General features: G+C 39.0%; 1 protein-coding gene across 2 annotated transcripts in view; it reads right to left on the reverse strand.

Annotated features, from left to right (window-relative positions):
- CPNE4 (copine 4) overlaps positions 1–21,897 on the reverse strand; it is a 223,454-nt gene that overhangs the window by 173,549 nt on the left and 28,008 nt on the right. Inside the window, exons 2-3 of one of the 2 annotated variants that reach the window (XM_014878363.2) lie at positions 10,410–10,559; positions 684–871 (exon numbers count right to left, since the gene is read on the reverse strand). In XM_014878363.2, the coding sequence (XP_014733849.1) occupies positions 684–871; positions 10,410–10,467 (246 nt within the window). In that variant the 5' untranslated portion in view covers positions 10,468–10,559. The remainder of the gene's footprint in view (positions 1–683; positions 872–10,409; positions 10,560–21,897) is intronic. The other variant, XM_088165064.1, reaches the window with a different exon arrangement.

Genomic DNA, 21,897 nt, shown 5'->3' on the forward strand with positions numbered 1-21,897 from the left:
GTCACACCTTTTGGCTTCTATTAACCATAAACACTCAACTATAACTTTCATGTAAAATAACCAAGAAGATGTCATTAAAAATATTACATTCCATTCTATGTTCCATAGTTACAATTTGAATTTCTTTAAGACACCATGTTTCCAGTTATCAAAAAATTATTTCCATGATCAGGTAAAATAACACAAAGTAGGATTTTAATCAAACACACAACCTGCAATATAAGGCAAATTGATAGGCAAATATATTAGCTTTACTAACTGCAACAACGAATCCAACTGTAATGATCAAAATTTGCAACACAAGCTACTCTGTCACCAAATCCCCTGCCAATTAATAATAAATTCTCCTCTCTTCCACAGTATTGCTCTTCTTTATATTGCAATGCTGGGTGGTCACTATCATTTTCAGTGCTATTATATAGCTTTTATGAAAAACCAAGACCTAAAGAGAAAATGTTTATGATTCTTTATTCATCTTGATTTTTAATCTAGATTCCAAAGAGAAGTTCTGATTCAAAGTGTGTTAGGGTTAATGGAAAATCTCCCTTCGTTCTTGCAAGATTATGCCACAGGCTTCAAATTGCTTCTTTTCTTTACAGTTCTTGCTACTTCCATTTTGCCTCAGTTTGTCTATGCCATCCTAAAGCACCAGAAGAATCAATTTTATTTTATTAAACACTCACCTCAAACCACTGGCCATGCGACTGCATTTTAAGGATGACACAAGGATCTGGTTTTGAGAGGGCATCCCTGTCTGATATGCCTTTGCATGCAACTCGCAACTCCACTTTAGTCAGGCATGGACTGTTAAAAATTCCCAGGGTGTTGGCTGCTGATTCATAGATGTTGCTCATTTTCTTCATCCCTTGTTCTGAAAGAGAGAAAAGGTCCATTAAGGATGATGCACACACAGCCCCTCCTTCCACACAGAAGTCAATGCAAAGTTCTGCTAGGCAGTAACTGTAAATGAAAACCGGAGCATGAGGGGAAAGAATAAAATCAAAGGAATACCTACAGAAAAAGAAAATCACCTCATATGTTGATAAGTAAGCCAAGTTCAAAATGAAATTTTCCACCATGCCTCTGAACTCTGCGGGTAAACTGTCACCTCGACTTCCCCCAGGCCAAAGGATAGAAAGGATGGTAATTCGGAATTTCTTATGATAACACCTTAAAAAGGGTAAATTAAATTTGTTCAGCACTCCTCTGATCTGCTTTTATTTCTCTCTATTTGTCTTAAAGAGGATGCACTTCTTTTAAACAAACTTTTAGCATAAATGCCATAGAAGACCCCTTTCATACCAACCTTAAATTCCAAACTACATTTCACTGTTTCCACACTTAATGCAGAAGATTACGTGCCTCCATTCCTAAGACAGTAGCCAAGATTGATGCTCTAAACAGAAGGGCAGGATATTTGTGCTGCCATGTCTTGTTGTTGTGGAGTGTTTGCTCCTTTGGGTCAGGAATCAGTTACATGAGCACAGATAGCTGGAATAAGAGGGACCTCCAACCCTTACTTCATTATGAACACCACCACCAATCTTGTAGCTCAAGAATTTCTCTCAACAGAAGCAACAAAAATATTTTAACACAGAGCTTTCCAAAATTCCCTATATGACCATTTTTGCATTAATAAAGAATATGGGAATGCTCTAATTTGCACATTTGCTCTGAGCTTCACAGCCTGATCCTTTAAAAATCTGCTTCCTAATACATGGATTAGTGCCTTCATCACTTTACCCCATACATAACAGCCACAAAAAATGAATCTCATACTTTCAGCAGGCAGATTTGTCTTGCCATTTTATCGGCAAGACATTTTAGTGGCCTGTTTCAAACCTTTTCACTGTCTATTGCACAACACCCTGTTCTCAGAGGTTAATGACTTTTGAGAACTGTTTTGATAAAAATTACATTTCAGAGATACAGAAATGAAAGTGAAGTTTCCTTTCCCCAAATCTGCTAAGTTAAAAATAAACTCAAAACCTTCAAAATCACACCTATCCAGTTTTCCTATGAATTAGAAAGGTAAAATTAGAAAAGTGTTTCTCAATTCAGAGTAAGAGGAGTTGGCAATAGAGTGTGAACCTCTAATACAGACAGACAAATTTCGTCTGATTGATGAGACGGGAGATTATCTGCTTCCCTGGCAAAAGGGACAAAAGCTTTTTAACAACTAACAATTCTTCAAATCTATACAGCTTACTATATGACCACTGATCTGCTGTGACTACCCCGTTCAGATATAAGTGAAGTGAGCACGAGTGGACCCCAACCATCCTCTGAAGCTCAGGCTCTACAGGCATGTTTGAAATGTAAGCCCCACCACAAACACAGTGCCTGACATGCTAAGATCAAAACAGCCCCTCCAAGTTACTTGTAACTATTGTCACCTAAACTACTCTTCCTTGGATTTACTGCTAGGAAAGAAACATGACTGAGAAAATAGGCAAAACTAAACAACACATGGAAAAGGTAATGATATTGGGCTATGTTATAAAGCGAGGGACTGGAGAGACTGCTGTCTAATTATTCATCATTTTGTAATCCCATCTCCTTCAGAAAGCTGCTCAACAAGCTCATCCCACATATTTACAAGACATTTTTACACGTTGCCCTTTCCAAATTGAAATCTATTTGAAAATTGGGTTAATTCTGTCTCATACACATCATACATCATTAATAAAATGTCATCCTTTGTGCAGAAATAGGCTGGTGATTTAATTAAAATGGATGATTTCAACACTGAAGAAAAAAGGAAAAAGAAGCAGTGTGAGGGGGAGAGATGTATTTTTCTTCCTCCTACAATAATTATACATTGGTTTTTCAGAACAGCAGATAAGTATAAAAATTATATTTCTTTTTATTACTACGACTATTATTCCAGCTTTTGCAGGTTCTAAATTTATCAATGGAAAAGATCAAGCCACAGCCTTATTCTTTTGTCTCATTATATTCTTCTTTTAATATAATCACCAGCTTGGGCTGTTGTGCTGATGTCACATCACCAGGAAGCTGGAGGCCTGGAAAATAGATCTTGAGCCCACTGAAAGTGGCTAAAAGCAGTTCTGTTTTGCACAAACATAGACAAGTTAGATTGTGTAAAAAGTTTTTTGTCAATTAACTATGTACATTATTGATGGAGGAAAAATTTATTCATTTTTCTTTGCTTCAAACTCTTCCTTTTTCAGTTCATTAGGACCTTGTTATTCCTTCAATGTCCACACAGTTTCAATATCCGTTGAACAAGAGCTGTACCCATTAGAGGAAAGCAATTGCACAGATACAAAAAAATTGAAATGAGTGATAGGTCACATATTTCTAAAGTTTTCCTTTCATTGTTGCATACATTCTCTCTCATTTCCTTTGGAAAAGAGGAAAGTGGTGGATCATCTGCTTCCCACACGAAGTTATTAGCTACTGCTAGACTGAACAGAATGGGGAAGCAAAACTAGGCCTTCTGTTTTCACCTCTCCATAGTGAAACATCAAAAAAACAGTACCAACTGGAAAAATTAAACCTGCGCTATGCTGAAATTGAAATGTACTAAGCTACAACAAACAAACAAAAAACAACCAAAACAAACAAAACCCAACAAAATCAAACAAATAAAAAGAAGCCAGCAAAGAATGTGTCAGCTACAAAGAAAAAGTGAGAACCTTGAAGACAGGTCTCTGTCTCCAGTCTCTCAAACATGTTCTGTATCTGGCATACTTAGAACTCATTTACTTGAAATTAACATGCTCCTTTGACCTTTCTAAAGAGATTCATGGCTCGAAGTGATCTTACTGATATCTATGATGAGATAGGGAAATAAGGACATGAAGCCAAATTCTTGTCAGTAGCACCCAGTGACAGGACAAGAGGCAACTGGAACAAGCAGAAAATTCAGGAAATTCTGATTAAAGAAGAGGAAATTTTTTACTGTAAGTTTGGTTGAACACTGCAACATGCTTTTCGGAAAACTTGTAAAGTCTTCATCTTAGAGATATTCAAAACTTGTCTGGACACGGCCCTGAGCAACCTGCTATGAGCACAGGCTTAGAATAGATGATCTGCAGAGCTCCTTTCCCACCTCTTCTACTCTGTGACTAAGCAGCAAACAATCAAATTATAAACTTTTTGGGGTACAGATTGTCTCTGTGATTATTATTGAAGAAATTGATTATTTGGGTCCCTTGGCTCCAAAGACATGCAGAAAATCAGAATATATACCTGATCCCAGCCTTTCTGGTACACAGTACAAGGACTCCCACATGTAGATATTTCATTAAAATCAACAGCACATGAGTTCAGAAAATTGTGCCTGCCTAGATAACAATGATTACAATGAAAATAAGTATTACACATTTGACAGATACATCTTTATTCAGGGGGACTAAATGGCTTAAAAACGTTCAGTTGTCTAGCACTTGCAGAAGAAAGGATCTTTGTGACACAGAACATAACCAGTTTATGCCTCTCTCCAGGAGTTAAAGACTTGAATTCAGCTCACACAACCAGATCCAGCTCATTACAAAATGATGATCCACATAACCTCACCTCAAACTCATAACCAGGCTCCTTAGATTCACCATGAAATAAATCTACGATGCTATCTGAGTTCAGATTTCAAGTTTACCCTTTTGCCCACAGTGTCATTTTACCCTCCTACACACACAATGTCCAAAAGGCTTTTCTGCAAGTTGTCTGGGTGAAAAATGAAGAGATTGTTCTCTACAGCACCTTGAGAAGAAACAGGGAAACATTCACACTCAGCCTCACCTTCAGTTCAGGCAATAAGTGAGCAGAAAATGAGAAAGATGCTGAGATTTAAAGCGGTAACCAGTGCGCTTTGCATTTTGAGAAAGATCTTGTTATTTTGAAACCTGTACTCCATACCAAACTACACGCAAATGAATTTGGGGGTTGCAGGTTTCCCACCACCATATGTTGAAAGCTGTGTCTGAATTATTTTACTGGCACTTTGGTCATGAAATGAAAATGAGCCAACAGCATCTGTCTGCTTCTACAGAAGTAAACAGCAAGAGTCTGCTCCTGGAAAGGTAAATTATGTTTGCAGTGCACATGGTAGGAAATACTAATAGTAGGGTTACAGGAAATAAGAGCTGTGAGTAAGTGCCTCCAAAAGAGAGCAGCCCTACAAGCACTGGATGTCGTGGCAGTAGCTGCTCCCTACACATTTATATTTATAAATTATATATGGGAGAGACATTTAGTATTCAAAACACATGAACAGCTTAACTCTCTAGACAGAAAGCTTTGTACCTATAGTTTCTGGATCTTTCAGGGTTTAAAGTCTAATAAAAGGAAGTATGAAAACCAAGTCTACAGTTAGAAGCTTAAAATTAATAAAATTCATATCAAGTTAAACAAAATATAGTAAGAGCAAGATTTATAGAAAAAGCTAAAATTATGTTGGGTGTTCAGGTAGAAGAGTTTTTAAAAGTTCCTCTGTTCAGTAACTTGTTCAGCTCCAGCAGAATGTAGGCCATGGACCCCTTCAGGGAATGATAGTAATTGAGATATGTAATTATTTCTCTTTAAGAAATTTTATGTAATTGGGAATTCCCAGTCTCTAATAATTACTGTATCAGCTATTGGCACCAAGGCTTCCTTGGTTATGAAAAGCAAATCCATTCCTTCACATTCAGCTGCAAATAAGTTTTGCACAAATGAGGAAAGGTGGGGAATTCATCAGGAGCTCCTAATTAAGCAAGTTCATTAAATTAATATTCCATGTGCTTAATCAGAAGATAAGTCACTAAGACCTGGCTTGCCCAGGTCTGAACAGAGACCCCAGAATGACAGGGAAAGCCTACCTATCTTATTATGATATGTATTAAGGTTTTTCATGATGTCTAATCTTTGTTGCTCCTGTGGCCATTGCCTTGGCCTTTCTCTGTGCATCTCTGAAAAATGCTCATGAACAATTAGTGCTGTCTTAAAACAGAGTCATTCAATTGCTTATCTTTAACCACGTTCCTAGACTCCTGGTTTTCAGCCGTATCTCAAATGACTGCACAAGACTCTCCTCCTGTTGGCATTAAAAAATTATCCTGGTCAACATCAATTATATTATAAATTGTTACAGAACTTTAAATGATCATAGATAATACAGACAAAATTCAAGCTGTCAAAATTAATTTGAATATGAATTATTATGTAATGAAAAGTCAATAGGTTAGCTAAACCCCTCCACAAGATAGTTTGTGCAATTAAAAATACCATTTTTTCTCCTTCACTTTGATTAACTGACAACTATTAATGAAGATTTATTTAAGTTACACCTACCAGAGTGTGATAAAGGCCTTTGAAAAACGAGCAGTAAATTCAGTAAGAAAAGGGGATCTGGAGAATCCACAGCAATGCTACTGTGAACAATGAGACAGATCAGATAATGCAAGTAATCTATTTGGACAGAAGGGGAGAAGGTTCAGAACAAAGTGCCAGCAGTGTAAATAGAAATATACACACACACTGACAGTTCAAAGGGACTCATTACCATAGAACCAGCTGTTTCAATTATAAGGGGAAAAGGGAAAGTCACTGGAAAGAAACTGAGACATCTAATGCATGACGAAACACTGTACAAAAGTGTGCTGCACCTATACAAATAACCCCATTTCAGTTAAAAGAAGGAAAATCCCCACAATAGCTGGGAGATGCTTGAATGTGCCCAGTTCTGGATACTCTGAGTGGCTCCCACTTGTGGAGGGAGCAGAAAACACAGAAGAAAGTTTCCCTGCATCCTCAGAACGAGCTCCTTGGAAAACCATAGCTTAGAGATAGGAAATGGCTTGTGAAATGACGAATACAAAAGGAATTTAGCTTCCCCCCCTTGGAAGACCCTCTTATCTATCTTCAATATTAGTGGTTCATTTTCTTTTAGTATCCATAGGCCAGCTTTGAATGTAAAATCCCTCAGAGTTTGGTTAGAAAATAGGATTCCCTTGGTAACTGGTGCAAACTGTAAAACCCTCAAAAGATATAAAAACCCCTGTAAAACAATAGCCATTGGTATATGCTAGATAGGAAGCCTTCATAGAATAAACTATGGATTTGTGCCTTTCTGCACATGCTGGTCTCTTTTCCCCGCTGGTCTGAGAGCTCACTGCAAGCCAGAATTCTATCTGGGCAAGGCTGGGGAACGTGCTCCGTCACTGAGGGCTGCAGAAGCAGTCTCAGAGATCCCAAAGGGACCCCGAAAATCTCACCAGTGACACCCACTGAAGTCAGACTCAGTGAAATGCAAAGCACCTGTAAGAGTCAGTGCTAAAATGCATATATTTTATTATTCTCCACTGGAAGAGCAAATCTAAGATTTGCCCTGGCTCCTTTAACATGTAGCTAATGCCATCAGTCACCTCTTACTTCAGAGTTCCCACTGTCTTCCTTCTTACAATGCTGTAAAATATGCAGGGGAAGAGAAATCAAAAATTCACTAGTACAAAAAACAGGAGACTGAACAAATACAAGATCAAAATAACCTTCCAAGGGATAAACACAGACAGCTCCCCTACTAGAAAGCAGTCTCAATGCCTTTTACTGCAAAAGCAGCATAGATTTTTATTTTTTTTCACAGAATTCAGCAAAATCTGCTTCATTTACATTCACTGGATTTGTACCAGTCACAAGGAGTCTGCCTCTCCCACAGCAAGGCTGGCTCTCAGGCTGGCTACAGAGGGTGTGTATTTGGTCTTGTTTTAAAATTACACCTTCTAAGACAGTGTGTTGGTTTAATAGCACAACAGAATGTCTTTTATTTGGAACAGTGTAGAAAATAGAGAGAAAACAGGTTCATCTAAATGCTGATACACAGTAACACACACACAATTGTCCTCTTATCCAGTCTTGTTTCTTTAAATATGCCTGTCCAAAGCCTTCACTTGCAACTCAATATTGTCAAGCAAGAACATTAAATAGTCCCAATGTTCCTCTTCCAAATCATGAAAATGGCATATTTTACCTTAGAAAACATTAACGAAAGTGGGTTTGTTCTTCATTTCATTTCTTTTTCCAAAACAATTAGAAGTGATGTTCTACAGCCCTTTCTCACAATTACAAAAGTTAAAAATGTATTTTAAAAGCCAGAGAAAGAAATGCCAGCAAAGTTCACACTGTTCTATACCAAGACTCCCGGAGCTGATGATTTATAGGCAGGACTGAATAATTGGAAACCACAGCAAAATTCAGGCTTCCTGAAGTAAAGTAAAAGATGCTGGTGTGGGTATTGGTTCTCAGGGCTTGGCTTGAGTCTGTGCTACTCTTGAGAGAATACCTGAAGCATAGGCAGTTGTAAGAAAAGGGATTAAGCATCGATACATGGAAAAGCTCAGGACCACTGAATCCACTTCAAACATCACACTAAAAAGTCACACACAGACAAAAAACTCGAACCTGCAATATGTAAGCAGTTTGCAAATATAAGTGACATGTAAGCCTAGTAAATCAGAGAAATGTAATTGAATCTCTCCAATCAACAATTTCAAAGCCATTACCATGTGATACTTATTCGACTGCTTATCATGAAAAGCCATTACAATTTTCTTAGGCTTGTCATTTCAGTTTGCTGCTTGCACTAAGTGATATATCAAAAACACAGGAACAAAAGTATATTTACCATGAGGACATGTGTTTGCTGCTTTTTAAAAACTGGTTCTCCCAATTAGGTATTAGAGGGAAAATAAAAGTGTCTTAGCAAGAAACAAAACTTTACAACATAGTTACTTATCCAAGAATCTTAAATAATTGGGTATTTTGCTATACTTCAAAGAAAGGTAAGCCTGGAACAAAATCAAATAATCCCAGCATACTAAACTGTAGCAGTCAAAATTCTGACATCAAACAAATCCAACTGAGAACCTTCAGAACATGTTTGCGGCAAAATAACTCTTGAAATAATTAGACAATTCTGAACAAGATAGATGTATATTCTACTATGTTAATCCTTGCTTTATCATCTGCACTTGCAAAAAGTACATTTGAAAATAAAATTACCCATTATCCACCCTGCAAAAGCATACTCTCTATCAGCTAGAGGAGAATCACAGAATTGTTTACACTGAAAAGACCCCTAAGATCGAGTGCAGTCATTAACCCAACACTGCCAAGTCTGCCACTAATCCATGTCCTGAAGCACCACATCTACACATCTTTTAAGTATCTGCAAGGATGCTGAATCGACCACTTCCCCGGGCAGCCTGTTCCAGTGCTTTACAGCCCTTTCAGTGAAGAATTCTCCTAATATCCATTCTAAACCTCCTCTAGTGCAACTCAAGGCCATTTTCTCTTGTCGTATGGCTCGCTTCTTGGGAATGAAGCAGCAAGTTGTGTTCTTCAGCTATACTCAATTACACCAGAGTATGTATATAAACACATGTACTGCCTGGAAGAGTTTATCCATTTACAGATGTAACATATTGCAAACTGCTAATTTTCCTCAACAGATGGCTATAGTGGCTCTTCCTGCAGCATGAAAATGATTCTACAAGAGAAGCTGCTTCCTACTCCTGATCCAAAAACAAGTACATCAAGAAGGAAGGACTTCTCATTTACTGTTTAGTTATTGCATTTACAATACAACCAGAAGGCACACCCACTGTAAGCTGGCTCAGGGTTTCCTAGCAGTGGGAGAATAACTGAATTTATCGATTACACAGGGGCCACCTTGAGCCCAAAACTGGGACAGAGCTTTAAGGTCCAGTAGCTCTGTCAGGTCAGGCAGAAGGAGAAGAAAGGGAGCAATAGATAATGCTGCAAGCAGTTGCTCTCTCACTTTGTAGTTGCTCCCTCAACATGCTTGATCCCTTTTCTCAGCAAAAGGCAGAACTCCTATGGCCTCCCAGGACTCTAAGAGACAAGGAGCAACCTGCCCACCCTCAGGGAGTTTCTGGGTAATGAACAGCTTTACCTGATGGCTGGAGCCAGTCCTAAGTTCATTCCCTTCGCAATAGAGGTTCAGGGACAACACGCTGGGGTTTGTGCCACTAGTTAAGTTAGACCCTGAGCCTTTCTTGCCTTCTTGTCATTTACTTACTTTCTATTTTCTTTCCAAGATCCTTGATCAAATATTTGAAGAGTCACCCATGAGATTAGGCCAAGCACACATTGCCACTGTCTCAGCTAAATTGCCAAGGGATACGATCACATTGCAGCTCCAACTGCAGGCACGAGAAGAGCCATGGCAGCCAAATTACATTTATATGGAGAGTGTTAATTTTTTTCCTACTAGCTTATTCTGACTGTCCTCTAGGAAGATATGTCCTACTCCATATTGGGAGTGCTTTGCAATCACAGTACCACCATACCATGATAGACTCAGTCTCTGAATAAGCCGGTAGCTATTTCTGGTATCCAATTGATTCACAAAAGAATTGCAGCATGCTGTCAGCAAAAAGTCCTACCAGTGCCAAATGTACCGCTGGTGCCAGTGCCGTGCCATTCCTCTGCTGGTGTGTCCATGCTTCCCAGGATCTGTGCTCGACTGAGCTGCCAAAGATGGGTCCTAACGCGTCAGGACACAGCGCAGTCTCACAGAGATCCTAACCTGGGCCCTGGAAGCAACAGAGCTTTGTCAGCAATGTTATAGTAGACCTACTTCCTTCTGACACAGTGCCAAGACTTTGGCTAAATAACACTTTCAAAAACAAGGTCTAGAAATCCAAGCCACCAAGAATTTTCAACTGTTTCTCTCCCTTGGGAATTCTTGAGGTATGAGAAATATCTATGTTGTCAACCAGTAATAAAGATGAGAAGCAAGATACTTGGAATTTCTTTTATAAAACTTTGTCTGACATGAGGTTTTCCCTTAAGCACTTCTAAAAGGAACCTATAAGTATACACTAGAGTTATGTCTTCCTTTTGAAATCTGCAAGTCCCCATCAGCCTTTGTTAGCATATACTTACAACAAAAGGGCAAAACAAAAAATTCAACTCTTATAGTGTAGAGGTAGAGGGAAGGGGTTCTCAGTTCTTAAAATAAAGCACACAGGAAAATGAACTTACATAATCAGTATTGTTCTAAGTCCTACTGTTAACTGCCACACACAAAACACACTGGAACACCTGTTGGACTTGACATCACTGCCTGGTAGCAGATCATTTCATGACATTCACATTAGGCAAGCAATACCCCCAAGATTTGGGCACATATTGCACAGGACCTCACCTACATTCATCTGTCTTTAAAGGACAAATTTATACAAAGTGCAATAAAATTCATGAACAACCCACTGCTAACAGAGAGAAAGGAATGCCTATAAGCCAGCAGTGATGGCACTCAAGGGAGAAGAGAACAAAGAGGCTGGTATTGAAGGTCCAGCCAGATGTTGCCACTTCACAAATGCCATCATTATGGTCAAATTATCTAAGGCATAGTTCTGTATGAATTGGGAGTTGAAAGTAATTTCCAAGCTTTCTCTTCAGACCTGTGAAACTCTTAATTCCTTCCCTCACCTGCCCTCTGCTAAGCATGATTGCTCTTCAAACAGAAATTTATCTACTCTCTTACAAGGTTTCTTGAAAGACAGTTGCAAAGCATCAGGGACATAAGGAATGGTAAGGCAGAGTCACCATGATATTCCCTAAGAGCACAGAAGAGTAGAACTAGCCTCAGTAGATATCGTAGATATCCCATTACACCAAAAAGGAGCGTTGATAACTAAACGAGGTCCCAAATATTCCATGAGAAATGGCACAAAATATAGGACATGCTATAACCTGACTGTTGCTCAGAGCACAAAGCAATGTCTTCCTTGTTCAAACATTTATATCTCTGTTAACTCTGAATGGATAGCCATTGGGCTCCTCTATACCTACATATATTTAGAATTAGGAAAATGCATGTTGGCAGTAACTAAAATGCAACTGTACCAACAAACAATATTCCAATCAATCTTTCAATTCTTTAGTGATACAAGGCATTTCCCATGCACTGTGTGTTTATCTATGTCTTATTCCTGATCTGCATTGATCCAGTGCAAATAGATCAAATAGTCAGAGATATTTTTCATAACCTAAAAAAATATATTATTTCATATAATTACGGTCTAATGCATGAACATGTTTCAGTGTACATAAGTATAGGTAATTCCAAAATGAAGATATTTAAAAGACCTTCATAAGTATGGAATCCAAAATATTAATTTTTGTTCCTCTTAACTAGTAGAAGATTTGGTTTTTATTTTCTTTTCTAGTGTCAGCAACCCCCTTAGGTAAAGGTGCTTGGAGAGGAAAAGAACAAGGAAAAAAACCATACAAATTAATAATAGAGAGCATGGGTTATAGTAAATGCATGTCCTCACAAATCAGCCCACCCAATCCATGTCCATCAAAATCTCAGTGACAGATGCCTTTGTAACTTCTTTGTGATATCAAATCCACCTTTGGATACCTGTGGAAAAGATGTACTAAAAATTTCTAAAACATTTTGAAAAAATATGCACTTTTACAAGAATTTTGCTGTTTCAGTCATAAGTATTCTTTTCCAATTACAAAGATTACAGCAATTCAGATCTGACCCAGCAAATGAGGAATGACACTTTATGCTCTGGAGTCAACATGCAAATTTTACCTATAATTTCTGCCCTCTACAAAAATTGGGTTATACAATAATGAGGTGCTTGACTGCTGTTGGATTAAGTCTGTAATGAGACTGAATGCACAGTCACACCATTTAGTGTTTTAAATTGCTTCAACTTCGGAGTAAATACATCAACAAAGACCAAGAGGGGATATTAAGTGTAGAGCAGTACATCAAAATAAGATGTTAACTTGCTAATGTTACATGAAAATTATTTCCATATTTCACTGAAGAATTCTTTGAATTATTCACTTGTGTAATAGGTTATTAAATGAAGCACATAGAGGCATCTTTAACTTAATTGAAGGTAGGAATAACATAGGCAAATATTTAATACTTGCTGTAGGAAAATGCCAATGCTTCTCATGAGATTTATACCATAAACTAGAAAGTATGACATAAATTACATTTCCTACCTGTGCTGGCTCTTAATTTTACCTTTTACAAGAACATGGGCATTTTACAAGATGCTAAGAAAACTGTTTCAATCAAATGATTACTGCAGCATTTCTTATTTAGCTACTTTCCATTGTGAAATTTCAGCTTGCTTTTTCCATTCTTCCCCTTTTCCAGCTTCTGAGCAGCCATGTTCTTTCCATCTATGGTAAGTAACCTATAACCATTTCAGACTTCTACCAAGATTATGCTTTCAAGTGAAATAGGTTGCCTAAGAATATTCTCAGATCAGTTTGAACTACATCATGTTTCCCAGTGATACCACAAAGGAGCTCTTTAATTCTCAGTCAGTTTGACAACTGATAAATGCTGCAGTCAAATTGCACTGGATCTTCAATACAGCTCACACAGGCCAATTGTTGAATAAGAGTCATTTAGGTTGAGAGGGATCACTAGGAATTTCTATTTCCCATCCTTAGCTCAAAGCAGATCTGGTTCAGGTGAGTTCTGGCAGTCTCCAGTGATGAAGATCCCGCTACCTCTCTGGGCCTCTCTTCCAGCATTTGACCACCATTTCTGACAACAATTTATTGTTAGTTTTCCTTGTTACAGCTTATGCCTGCTGCCAAACATCCTACCACTGCTCCTCCAAGAAAACCCTGGCTGCATCTCCTCAGATGACAGCATTAGGATCACATTCCCTTTGCCTTCTCCGTGTAACACAGAACAAAGCTAGGATCCTTCCAGGACTCCCTTTGACTTCACTGACATAGTTAGCTAGTGTGTCAGAAGGCCTGATTAACTCAGCTAAAATAATTTAGGACTAAAAAGGAAAAAGATCACTGCAATTTCCTGCATGCTATGGGCAGAAGACAGGGTGTACAGGGTGTACAAGACCATAGTTACATTAAACAAGCACCATATTCCAACTGAGACCTGCATCCACAACTGGCTTTTCAGAAAGCCATTTGCAATGACAACTTTGGCTGGTCAAACTCTACCAATAAAAATGCAAGCTCTTGAACACCTCACTTACACACTTCCTACAGAGTAACTATTAATACAGAGACAAACATCTTTTATGGGGGTGTAGTACTTCCCATGCATTCCTTCAAGAGACACTCAAGAAAAGTTATATGAATTCTTGCAAGTTTAGTCTGGTTGTTATGATATTTCAGTGCAGAAAGGCGACTTAAATGAATACAGTGATAAATAGGGAGGACTGGTTAAAACCTTATCTTTCACTCCTTGGTATTTTGAATTCATAAGTCCTTTCAGTCAGTGAACACATTTTGAACTGAGACAAATGGTATTTTGAGATTTTTTTCCCCCCTCAGAATTTTGTTGAATCAAAAATTGTACTGAGAAAATTAAATATCTAAAGTTGCTTTCACTTCCTGACTGTTCAAAATGGGTTCTAATTTCTGTTTGCCCTATTTTCAAATTAAAGTTTTAATGAAAATTGCTGTGCAATTTTTTAAGGGTACCAACCTTTTTTGTTTCCTCAGCTTATCTATCTGCTGTCCAGAACAATTAGTATTTCTTATTATGTGAAATTTAGCAGTCTGCTTGAACAATTTCTGTCTTAGCTTCAACCTGCTGTCCAAAATGAACACACTTCAAATCTGCCCATTACATGAAATTGTCTAGTAAAACTAAAAGTAGTTTGGTGACAAACTTATTGAAACAGATTGGTAAAGCCTCTTAGTTTGCTATCAATAAAATGGTTTCTTAATTGCCACAGAGACTGCAATTCTTAACTTTGCTGGATTTTGTGTTTTCTGTTGGATGCCTTTCCCCAGTAGTTAAAGCAATAACCAAAGAGACAGCTCAGAGAGGAAGCTGTATTTTCAATTGACTTATTTCCAATATTCTCATCTTCAGTTTGTCTTTACCTTTAAAAATTGCTTCATATTTTGTACTTTTCAAAACAATAGCCAAAACTCCCCTAACACTAAGATAAAAGCCCCAAGATATCAAAACCTAATTTTCTTGTCCCCATCTACAAACAGAGAATACCATCCCTAGAATTAGACAGAGGATCACAAAAAAGTTTTCCGTAAAAGAAAAAAACAGAAAATGCTACCTCAAAAACAGCTTTAAGTAAGTAAAAAAAAAAAAAAAAAAAAAACAACAACTCACAATAGTTCTGATTATGCTATGTTTAGTCTAGCAAAGGTTAAAGACCACAAAATCATTTTTTTAATCTGGCTTCATGAAATCTCAAAATATTTTGCTCAAATATCACTCAATTTCTCAGGCATTTTTATTTTTGCCATGTACAAATTAATTTTATTTAAGCAGTGCCATTTGCAGTGGTGTGTTTCAGGAAATGCTCACCCTTCATTTATAATGACCTAAAGTCAGGGAACACTTGATATTGCCCCTCAAGCACTTACAGGCTGAAAACTCCTCAGCTGACAAAGCACAGACCCTAAGTGGGAGGAATTCATCCCTGTTCTGTCACTCCAATGTCTTCCTCGTGTACAGTAAAATACACAATAGTGCATACAAATACCTAACAAATGTGTGCAACTGCACTGCTTACCTAACAGCCAGCAGTCAGCCAGCTTCCATGAAAGCCAGCTTCCACAAATCCCACTCTTCACAGGAAAGAAGAAACCATTTAAATCTAGCCTGGCTTAGCCAGCTGTCTGATGTGAGCTCTCCCAGTATTGAACTGGCAAGTACTGGTTACCACTACGTCAGCAAAATCAGGACCTGACATCAAATGAAACTGAGCACTTCTTTGCATTTGAATAATACAATGTGTTTTGTTCTAAGAGGGTGAAAGAGACTACCCAAAGAGTAAGCTGATTGAAAACTACCACAATGAAGAATGCCAAACTACACCACAGCTTCTCAACCACCAACCTCTGTGTCATTTCTAAACAGCAAATAACTCAAAGACCACACTGTTCCTCGCTTTTCCTACCTATTAATAAGGGTGGAGTGGTCCTGCTTGTATCCTGTCTGATACTGTTGGAAAACTAAGCTGAGGAAACCACTGATGGATGCTACACTTTGTTATGTCATTCTAGTCTCTGCCCTTTCGAGTAATAAGCTTTCTGCTTTATTTTCCTTTACCACTCATCTCAAATATCCCATCATACACAGCTGTCACTCAAGGTCAAACCACGCAGAGACAGGCAAATCCGTCAGATAATGAAGTTTTGGCTTCATATAGCACTATGACTATCAGAATTCAAATATTTGGGTAACACAATTTATGGTGAAAAAGGTGTGGAAAATAGGAGAGACATATTAGTTGGTGGTTTGTTGCACTACAAAACTATTAGCACTCGCTTGTGCCTGTCCAGTTCATTCCTATCACTGCTCAGATAAGCTCACAAATGCCCATATACCCCTGTCTGATTGCAGGCAGACCACAAACATGCCTGTAAGTAGTGTGTTTACCAGTGACCCAGAGAGAGGAAGCAGCACCTCTGGCCAGCTGTCTCTCTGCTGATCATGGGGAGTCAAGACAGGCATCCTACACCTACATTTTAAAATAAGGGGAAATATCATCAGGTGGAAGGTCAATTCCACATTGTCCTTCATGCAATACGTGCTTACCCAAACAACCTGTAGGATTTCCTATAATCTTCCACGTTAGATGAGCAAATTTTTAGGTACAAATTACTGCACTGGATCCTACTTCACTAATTCCAATTCCAAACAGTCCCCACACAAAGTAATGAAGCTCATTTATCAACTTGTTGCCTGAGGGACTCAGGGATGACCTCCAAGTAATCACAAGATAGACAATGACCCTGCTTATTCAAAAACAAGATGGTTTTTACAAACCACAAAAGGTAAGACTAAAGCCAGTTTCCTCCTTTTACCTCAAAATAAAAGATCCAAACCAAAACCACACATAACTCTTGTCTTCAGAGAGGATATCAGGTCTAAATAAACAGTTGATGTGACTGAACAAGCTCCTATAAAATTGAAGAGGAGCTATTCTTTTTCCAGCAGCCAATGTTCTTTCCCAGGGGTAAGATTTGGAATACTCACTTTATCCTCTACTGCCAACAGAGTAGCTGTACCCACATGGTCTTTGGTTAGAAAAGCGGTATTTGGCACAACAGCTCATTTTGCCAGTTATCAAAAGGGACCAAATGCTTTCCTTTTGGAGTGACAGGTGAGGTTGGAGTGGCTGGGACTTCCACAGCCACACTGACCACCGTTAAAATCCTGGTAACCTCCAGAGTCAAAAGCTTAGATCTGATACAGGTAGTATTTTTCCAAAGGAATATTCTGCTAGAAAAGCACAAACTACCCAAAATGCACCTTTTCATTCCCCTAGATCAGTTATTCTATGGTTTTCAGTAGGATTATTGACACTGTGGCAATAGCATGGTCAGAGAAGACCACAAAAGCCATGAGAAAAGGACACAGACCATTAGAGATTAGTTATGAATATAGCAAGGTGTTCCTGTCCTGAACACCCCTCTACTGGGAGCTCAGACATGTAACACAGAGGATTGAGGCTCTTGAGAAGCCAGAAGCCAGTGTTCCCTAAAAAACCACAGTAACCAATGGTTTCTCATTAAACCCTTTTAGAAAGTGTCTGCCTCTGACTTTCCTTTTCTATTTGTTTTGTTTGCCAAACTTCTCAAAGTCCTTCTGTCCCGGCTCCACCTTGGCCAGCTTCCCAACCTTTTTTGACAGCACTGCAATGTCACTCCTATTGCCAGCTACAGACAGCAGTCTGCTGGTCTAGAATGGAGATCTACTAGGAAAGAGGTGGAATGAAGAGAATACATACACAGTGTGGCCCTAATATTCTCTCTCTCTCCAACACAAATAAGAAAGTAGATCTGGATGGCTGAGTCTAATGTATCCTGTAAATTTCCCTTCACAGAGTCTGCATTTGCTCCAAAAAGGGTGATGATAAAAAAGGTGATCATAATTATACCAGGCCCACCTGTCTTCACTCAAAAAAGACAAGAAATGTCTCCATATTTTCCCTTCAGAGCAGCAAGGAACAGAATTTTACAACAGGTATTTTTCTATGCCAGTCTAAGAGAAAATCCTCTTTCCATGAGATTTTGGTCATATAAGGTCAAACCAGAAAGAAGAAATAACACTAGTCACAAGTATGCAATAAAAATGGAAATCAATGTTTATGGAAGAATGTTGTTTGCTACTTAAATTTTATTGAACAGCAAATACACTTGAGCACATTATCACTTTCTTCGTGGACATTCTGTAAACACAGGGAGAGACATCACATTAAATATCCATTCAAAACTATTTGCTCAGCTAATATAATTTTATGGCTATGGAGGAGAATTTCTTCAGTGTTTCTGCAGGATTCTAGTGGCTCTCCAAAACAAGAGTTTTCCCCCATATATCAAGGTGTTCCAGTGATTTATGTGATAGCCTTACCCCAGCAGATGTGCTGTGCTGTTTGGGGCTGGGATTAAGCTAATTTTCGTCACAGTGGCTAGTATGGGGCTATGTTTTGTTTTGCAAAAAACAGTGTTGACAATAAGAGGGAAGTTTTTTTATTGCTGAGCAGGGCTTACACAGAGTCAAGGCCTTTTCTGCTCCTCATACCACCCTACCAACGAGTGGGCTGGGATTCACATGGAGCTGGGAAGGAACACAGCCAGAACAGCTGACCTCCACTGACCAAAGGACATCCCATACCATATGGCATCATGCTCAGCATATAAAGCAGGGGCAAGAAGAAGGAAGGTGAAGGCATTTGGAGTGATGGGGTTCATTTTCCCAAGCAACCATTACATGTGATGGAGCCCTGCTTTCCTGGGGATGGCTGAACACCTGCCTATCCATGGCAGATGCATTCCTTATCTTGCTTTGCTTGTGTGTGCAGCTTTCACTTCACCCATTAAACTGTCTTCTTCTCAACCCATGAGTTTTACCCACTTCTGCTCTTCCAGTTGTCTCTCCCATCCCACTGGGGTGAGCAGCTGTGTAGTGCTTAGCTGCCAGCTGGGGTTAAACCAGGACAGCTGCTGCACACTGGGACAGCAGATCAGACCCTTACAGTGAGTTTGGAACATCCATATGGAAGTAGTTTAGCACATGTCAGAGGAAAGACTCTCTTGAAGCAATTGTTTTTAAAAAGCTCTGAATAACTTTAGGCTTCTTTTTAGACCTATAATGTTTTAACTAAACTACCAAGATTTCCAAGCTCCTGAAAATACTCTCGAGTGATATCCTAAGGCTTAAGAATTGTGAATCTTCCAACACAATTATACACAGCTTATACTACTTACCAAATGCTTTGTTCCTCGCAATTCCCTTGATTATAAAAGGAATTGATTTTTTTTAAAACCTAATTTTAGACCCTTTACACCACTTTAAATTGCATTACTAGATTGGAACATAAATCTTTACTGTTTGTGGGTTTTTTCCACCTAAGGAGAAGTCTAATAATTACATCAAACATCACACTTGAACATCAAAACAACCAAATATTTTTAAAAAATTTAAAACTATGATATTCTTAAATATATTTTAATATAAAACTTTGTTTTTTATTATTTAGTGTCTGAAAAAAATGCAAGAAAAAAAGTTTCTGAAACTAAGGGAGCTGTACTGAAATCCTTCTTTTGTGTCTTCCTATCAATGAAGTCATTGGAACAGGAAAAAATTCAAGTCCAAATTTTTTCTGAATTTGAAGCCCACTCTAAACTCTACTGAAGACAATGCAAAGATATCATTCACATCACAGAGCTGTCAATACAGTCCCTGTATTCTCTTGTTTTTGCAGCATTCGACCTTTCCTACAGTCAAGTTAAGGAGTCACCCACAAACCTATTTGCTCTCAAAAAGAGTGGCAAAATTGCCACCAAAGATAGCAAAGACTGTCCTGTTGCAGTACTCTTACAGAAAGGCATATGAACACTTTATAAAAACCAGTATCATAACACACACGAACTAGAAGGCTCAATTAAGTAATTAATACAGCATATTTTGTTCAGGCATTTCCTGACCCTAGAGTGCTTGGCTTTGCTTTTCAAAGCAGGGAGTTACTACATGAAATACGCCAGAGTTATTCAGAAAGCAAACCATAAGCAGACAATCCATCTAACAAACACTTGGTGGTACAAAACACAGGCATCAACAAGACAGAGGGGATTTATCACACAGATACCTCCTGCTCATGGTGAAGCAGAACCTCACAGCAGCAACAGACTTTCCTGTCTGCTATAGGCTGTAGCAAAGTAAAGGCTGGGCTAAAACACACTCCATGGCAGTGGGTTCTGTACAAAGGAGCTTTGCCCATCCACTCTCAGGTCCTGTCAGGGGAGCAATTACTCCCAGACAATGGCTGCTGGCACAGGCATACAATACTCGAACCTGTGCAGCAGGTCCAAGTTTAGAACACTAAATGCAAAAGCTCTTCTGCCAGAAAGCACAGCAAGAGCAGCACAGGTGACAGGAGGCAAGCATTTCATCAGCAAAGGGTTTGTTCATTGGTAACTCTGCTATAAATTATAGATGCAGAGCAATACAAAAAAAAGAAGCCACCTCAGATCCTATTCCAGACTGTAGCACAGCTATACATTGTTCATTTATGCATCCTTCCTGTTTGCTGCCATCTCTACCTAGCCTGCCTCTTTCCTACTCTTAGCTCAGTTCCTATTTCTGCTCTTCATTTGAGCTAATATCACCAACTCTCCTTTTTCAAGTAGCTTCCAGTATTAAGTTCTTCTTAACCCACTCTCTCTCCCACAAAAGTTCTTCTGTTTTGGTTTGGGGTTTTTTTTATTTCTTTTTTGGGGTGGGGTTTTGGGAGGAAGGAGAACAATGCACTAGATGGTTTGTTTCAAGAAGAAACCCTTCCTTGCCTTTTGCTCCCATCACCCAAATCATCTTGATCAGGAGGCTCCCTATGATCATCCCATCTAACCCTTTAGGACTCTGTTTTGTGAATCTGAGCTCAGACCTCATCCTTACCACAGCACCAATCTCTACTCTGTTCTACTCTATTCAGCCAAGCTCTTTCTAAATACGACCAAAACATTGCCTTGCCCTTCCAACTTCCTTGCCTAGTGTACAGCTCCCCTTTTCCCAGAAGTTAATATGCTAGTTTCTCTTCTCAAAAGCAGCTCTTTTGACAAAAGACAAACTTGAACTAACTGGCAACAACAGACAAGGAGAAAACTGAGGTACTCAACTTTTATTTGTCCAAGTCTTCATTGACAGTCTGTTCCTGTATCTCTAACACGGATGGCTTGCAAGACAGGGACTGAGAGAGCAAAGTCCCTCCCACTCTTGAAGGAGATCAGGTTTGTGGCTACCTGAGGAATCTGAACATACATAAGTCCGTGGGAGATGAAAGATGTATTCCAGGGTTCCTGAGGGAATTGGTTGATGTAGTTGCCAAGCTGCTCTCCATGACATTTGAAAAGTCATGGCAGTCAAGACCCAGGTGACTGGAAAAAGAGAAACATCGTACTCATCTCTAAAAAGGAGGATCTTGAGACCTAAAAACCTGTTAGCCTCACCTTTGTGCCTGGGAAGATCTTGGAACAGATCCTCCCAGGAGCTCTGCTAAGGCACAGGGAGAATGGGGAGCTGATTCAGCATGGCCCCACCAAGGGCAGGTCCTGCCTGACCAACCCAGTGGCCTCCTGTGATGGGGTGACTGCAGCAGCGAACAAGGAAAAGATCTACGGACATCAACTGTCTGGAGTTCTGCAAGGATTTTTCAGGTTTCCCCAAACATCCTTCTCTCTAAATTGAAAAGATACAGATTTCATAGATGGACTGTTCTGTGGATGGTCCTACCCAGACAGTAGTGGCCACAGCTCAATGTCCAGATGGAAATTAGTTGCAAATGGTGTCCCTCAGGGGTCTCAGTATGGACAGAGACATTCAGTGGAATGGAACACCTCCCCTGTGAAAAAAGGCTGAGGAAATTGTTTCATCTA

Source organism: Sturnus vulgaris, chromosome 1 (assembly GCF_052056855.1).
Source record: "Sturnus vulgaris isolate bStuVul1 chromosome 1, bStuVul1.hap1, whole genome shotgun sequence".
NCBI classification, from domain to species: Eukaryota; Metazoa; Chordata; class Aves; order Passeriformes; family Sturnidae; genus Sturnus; species Sturnus vulgaris.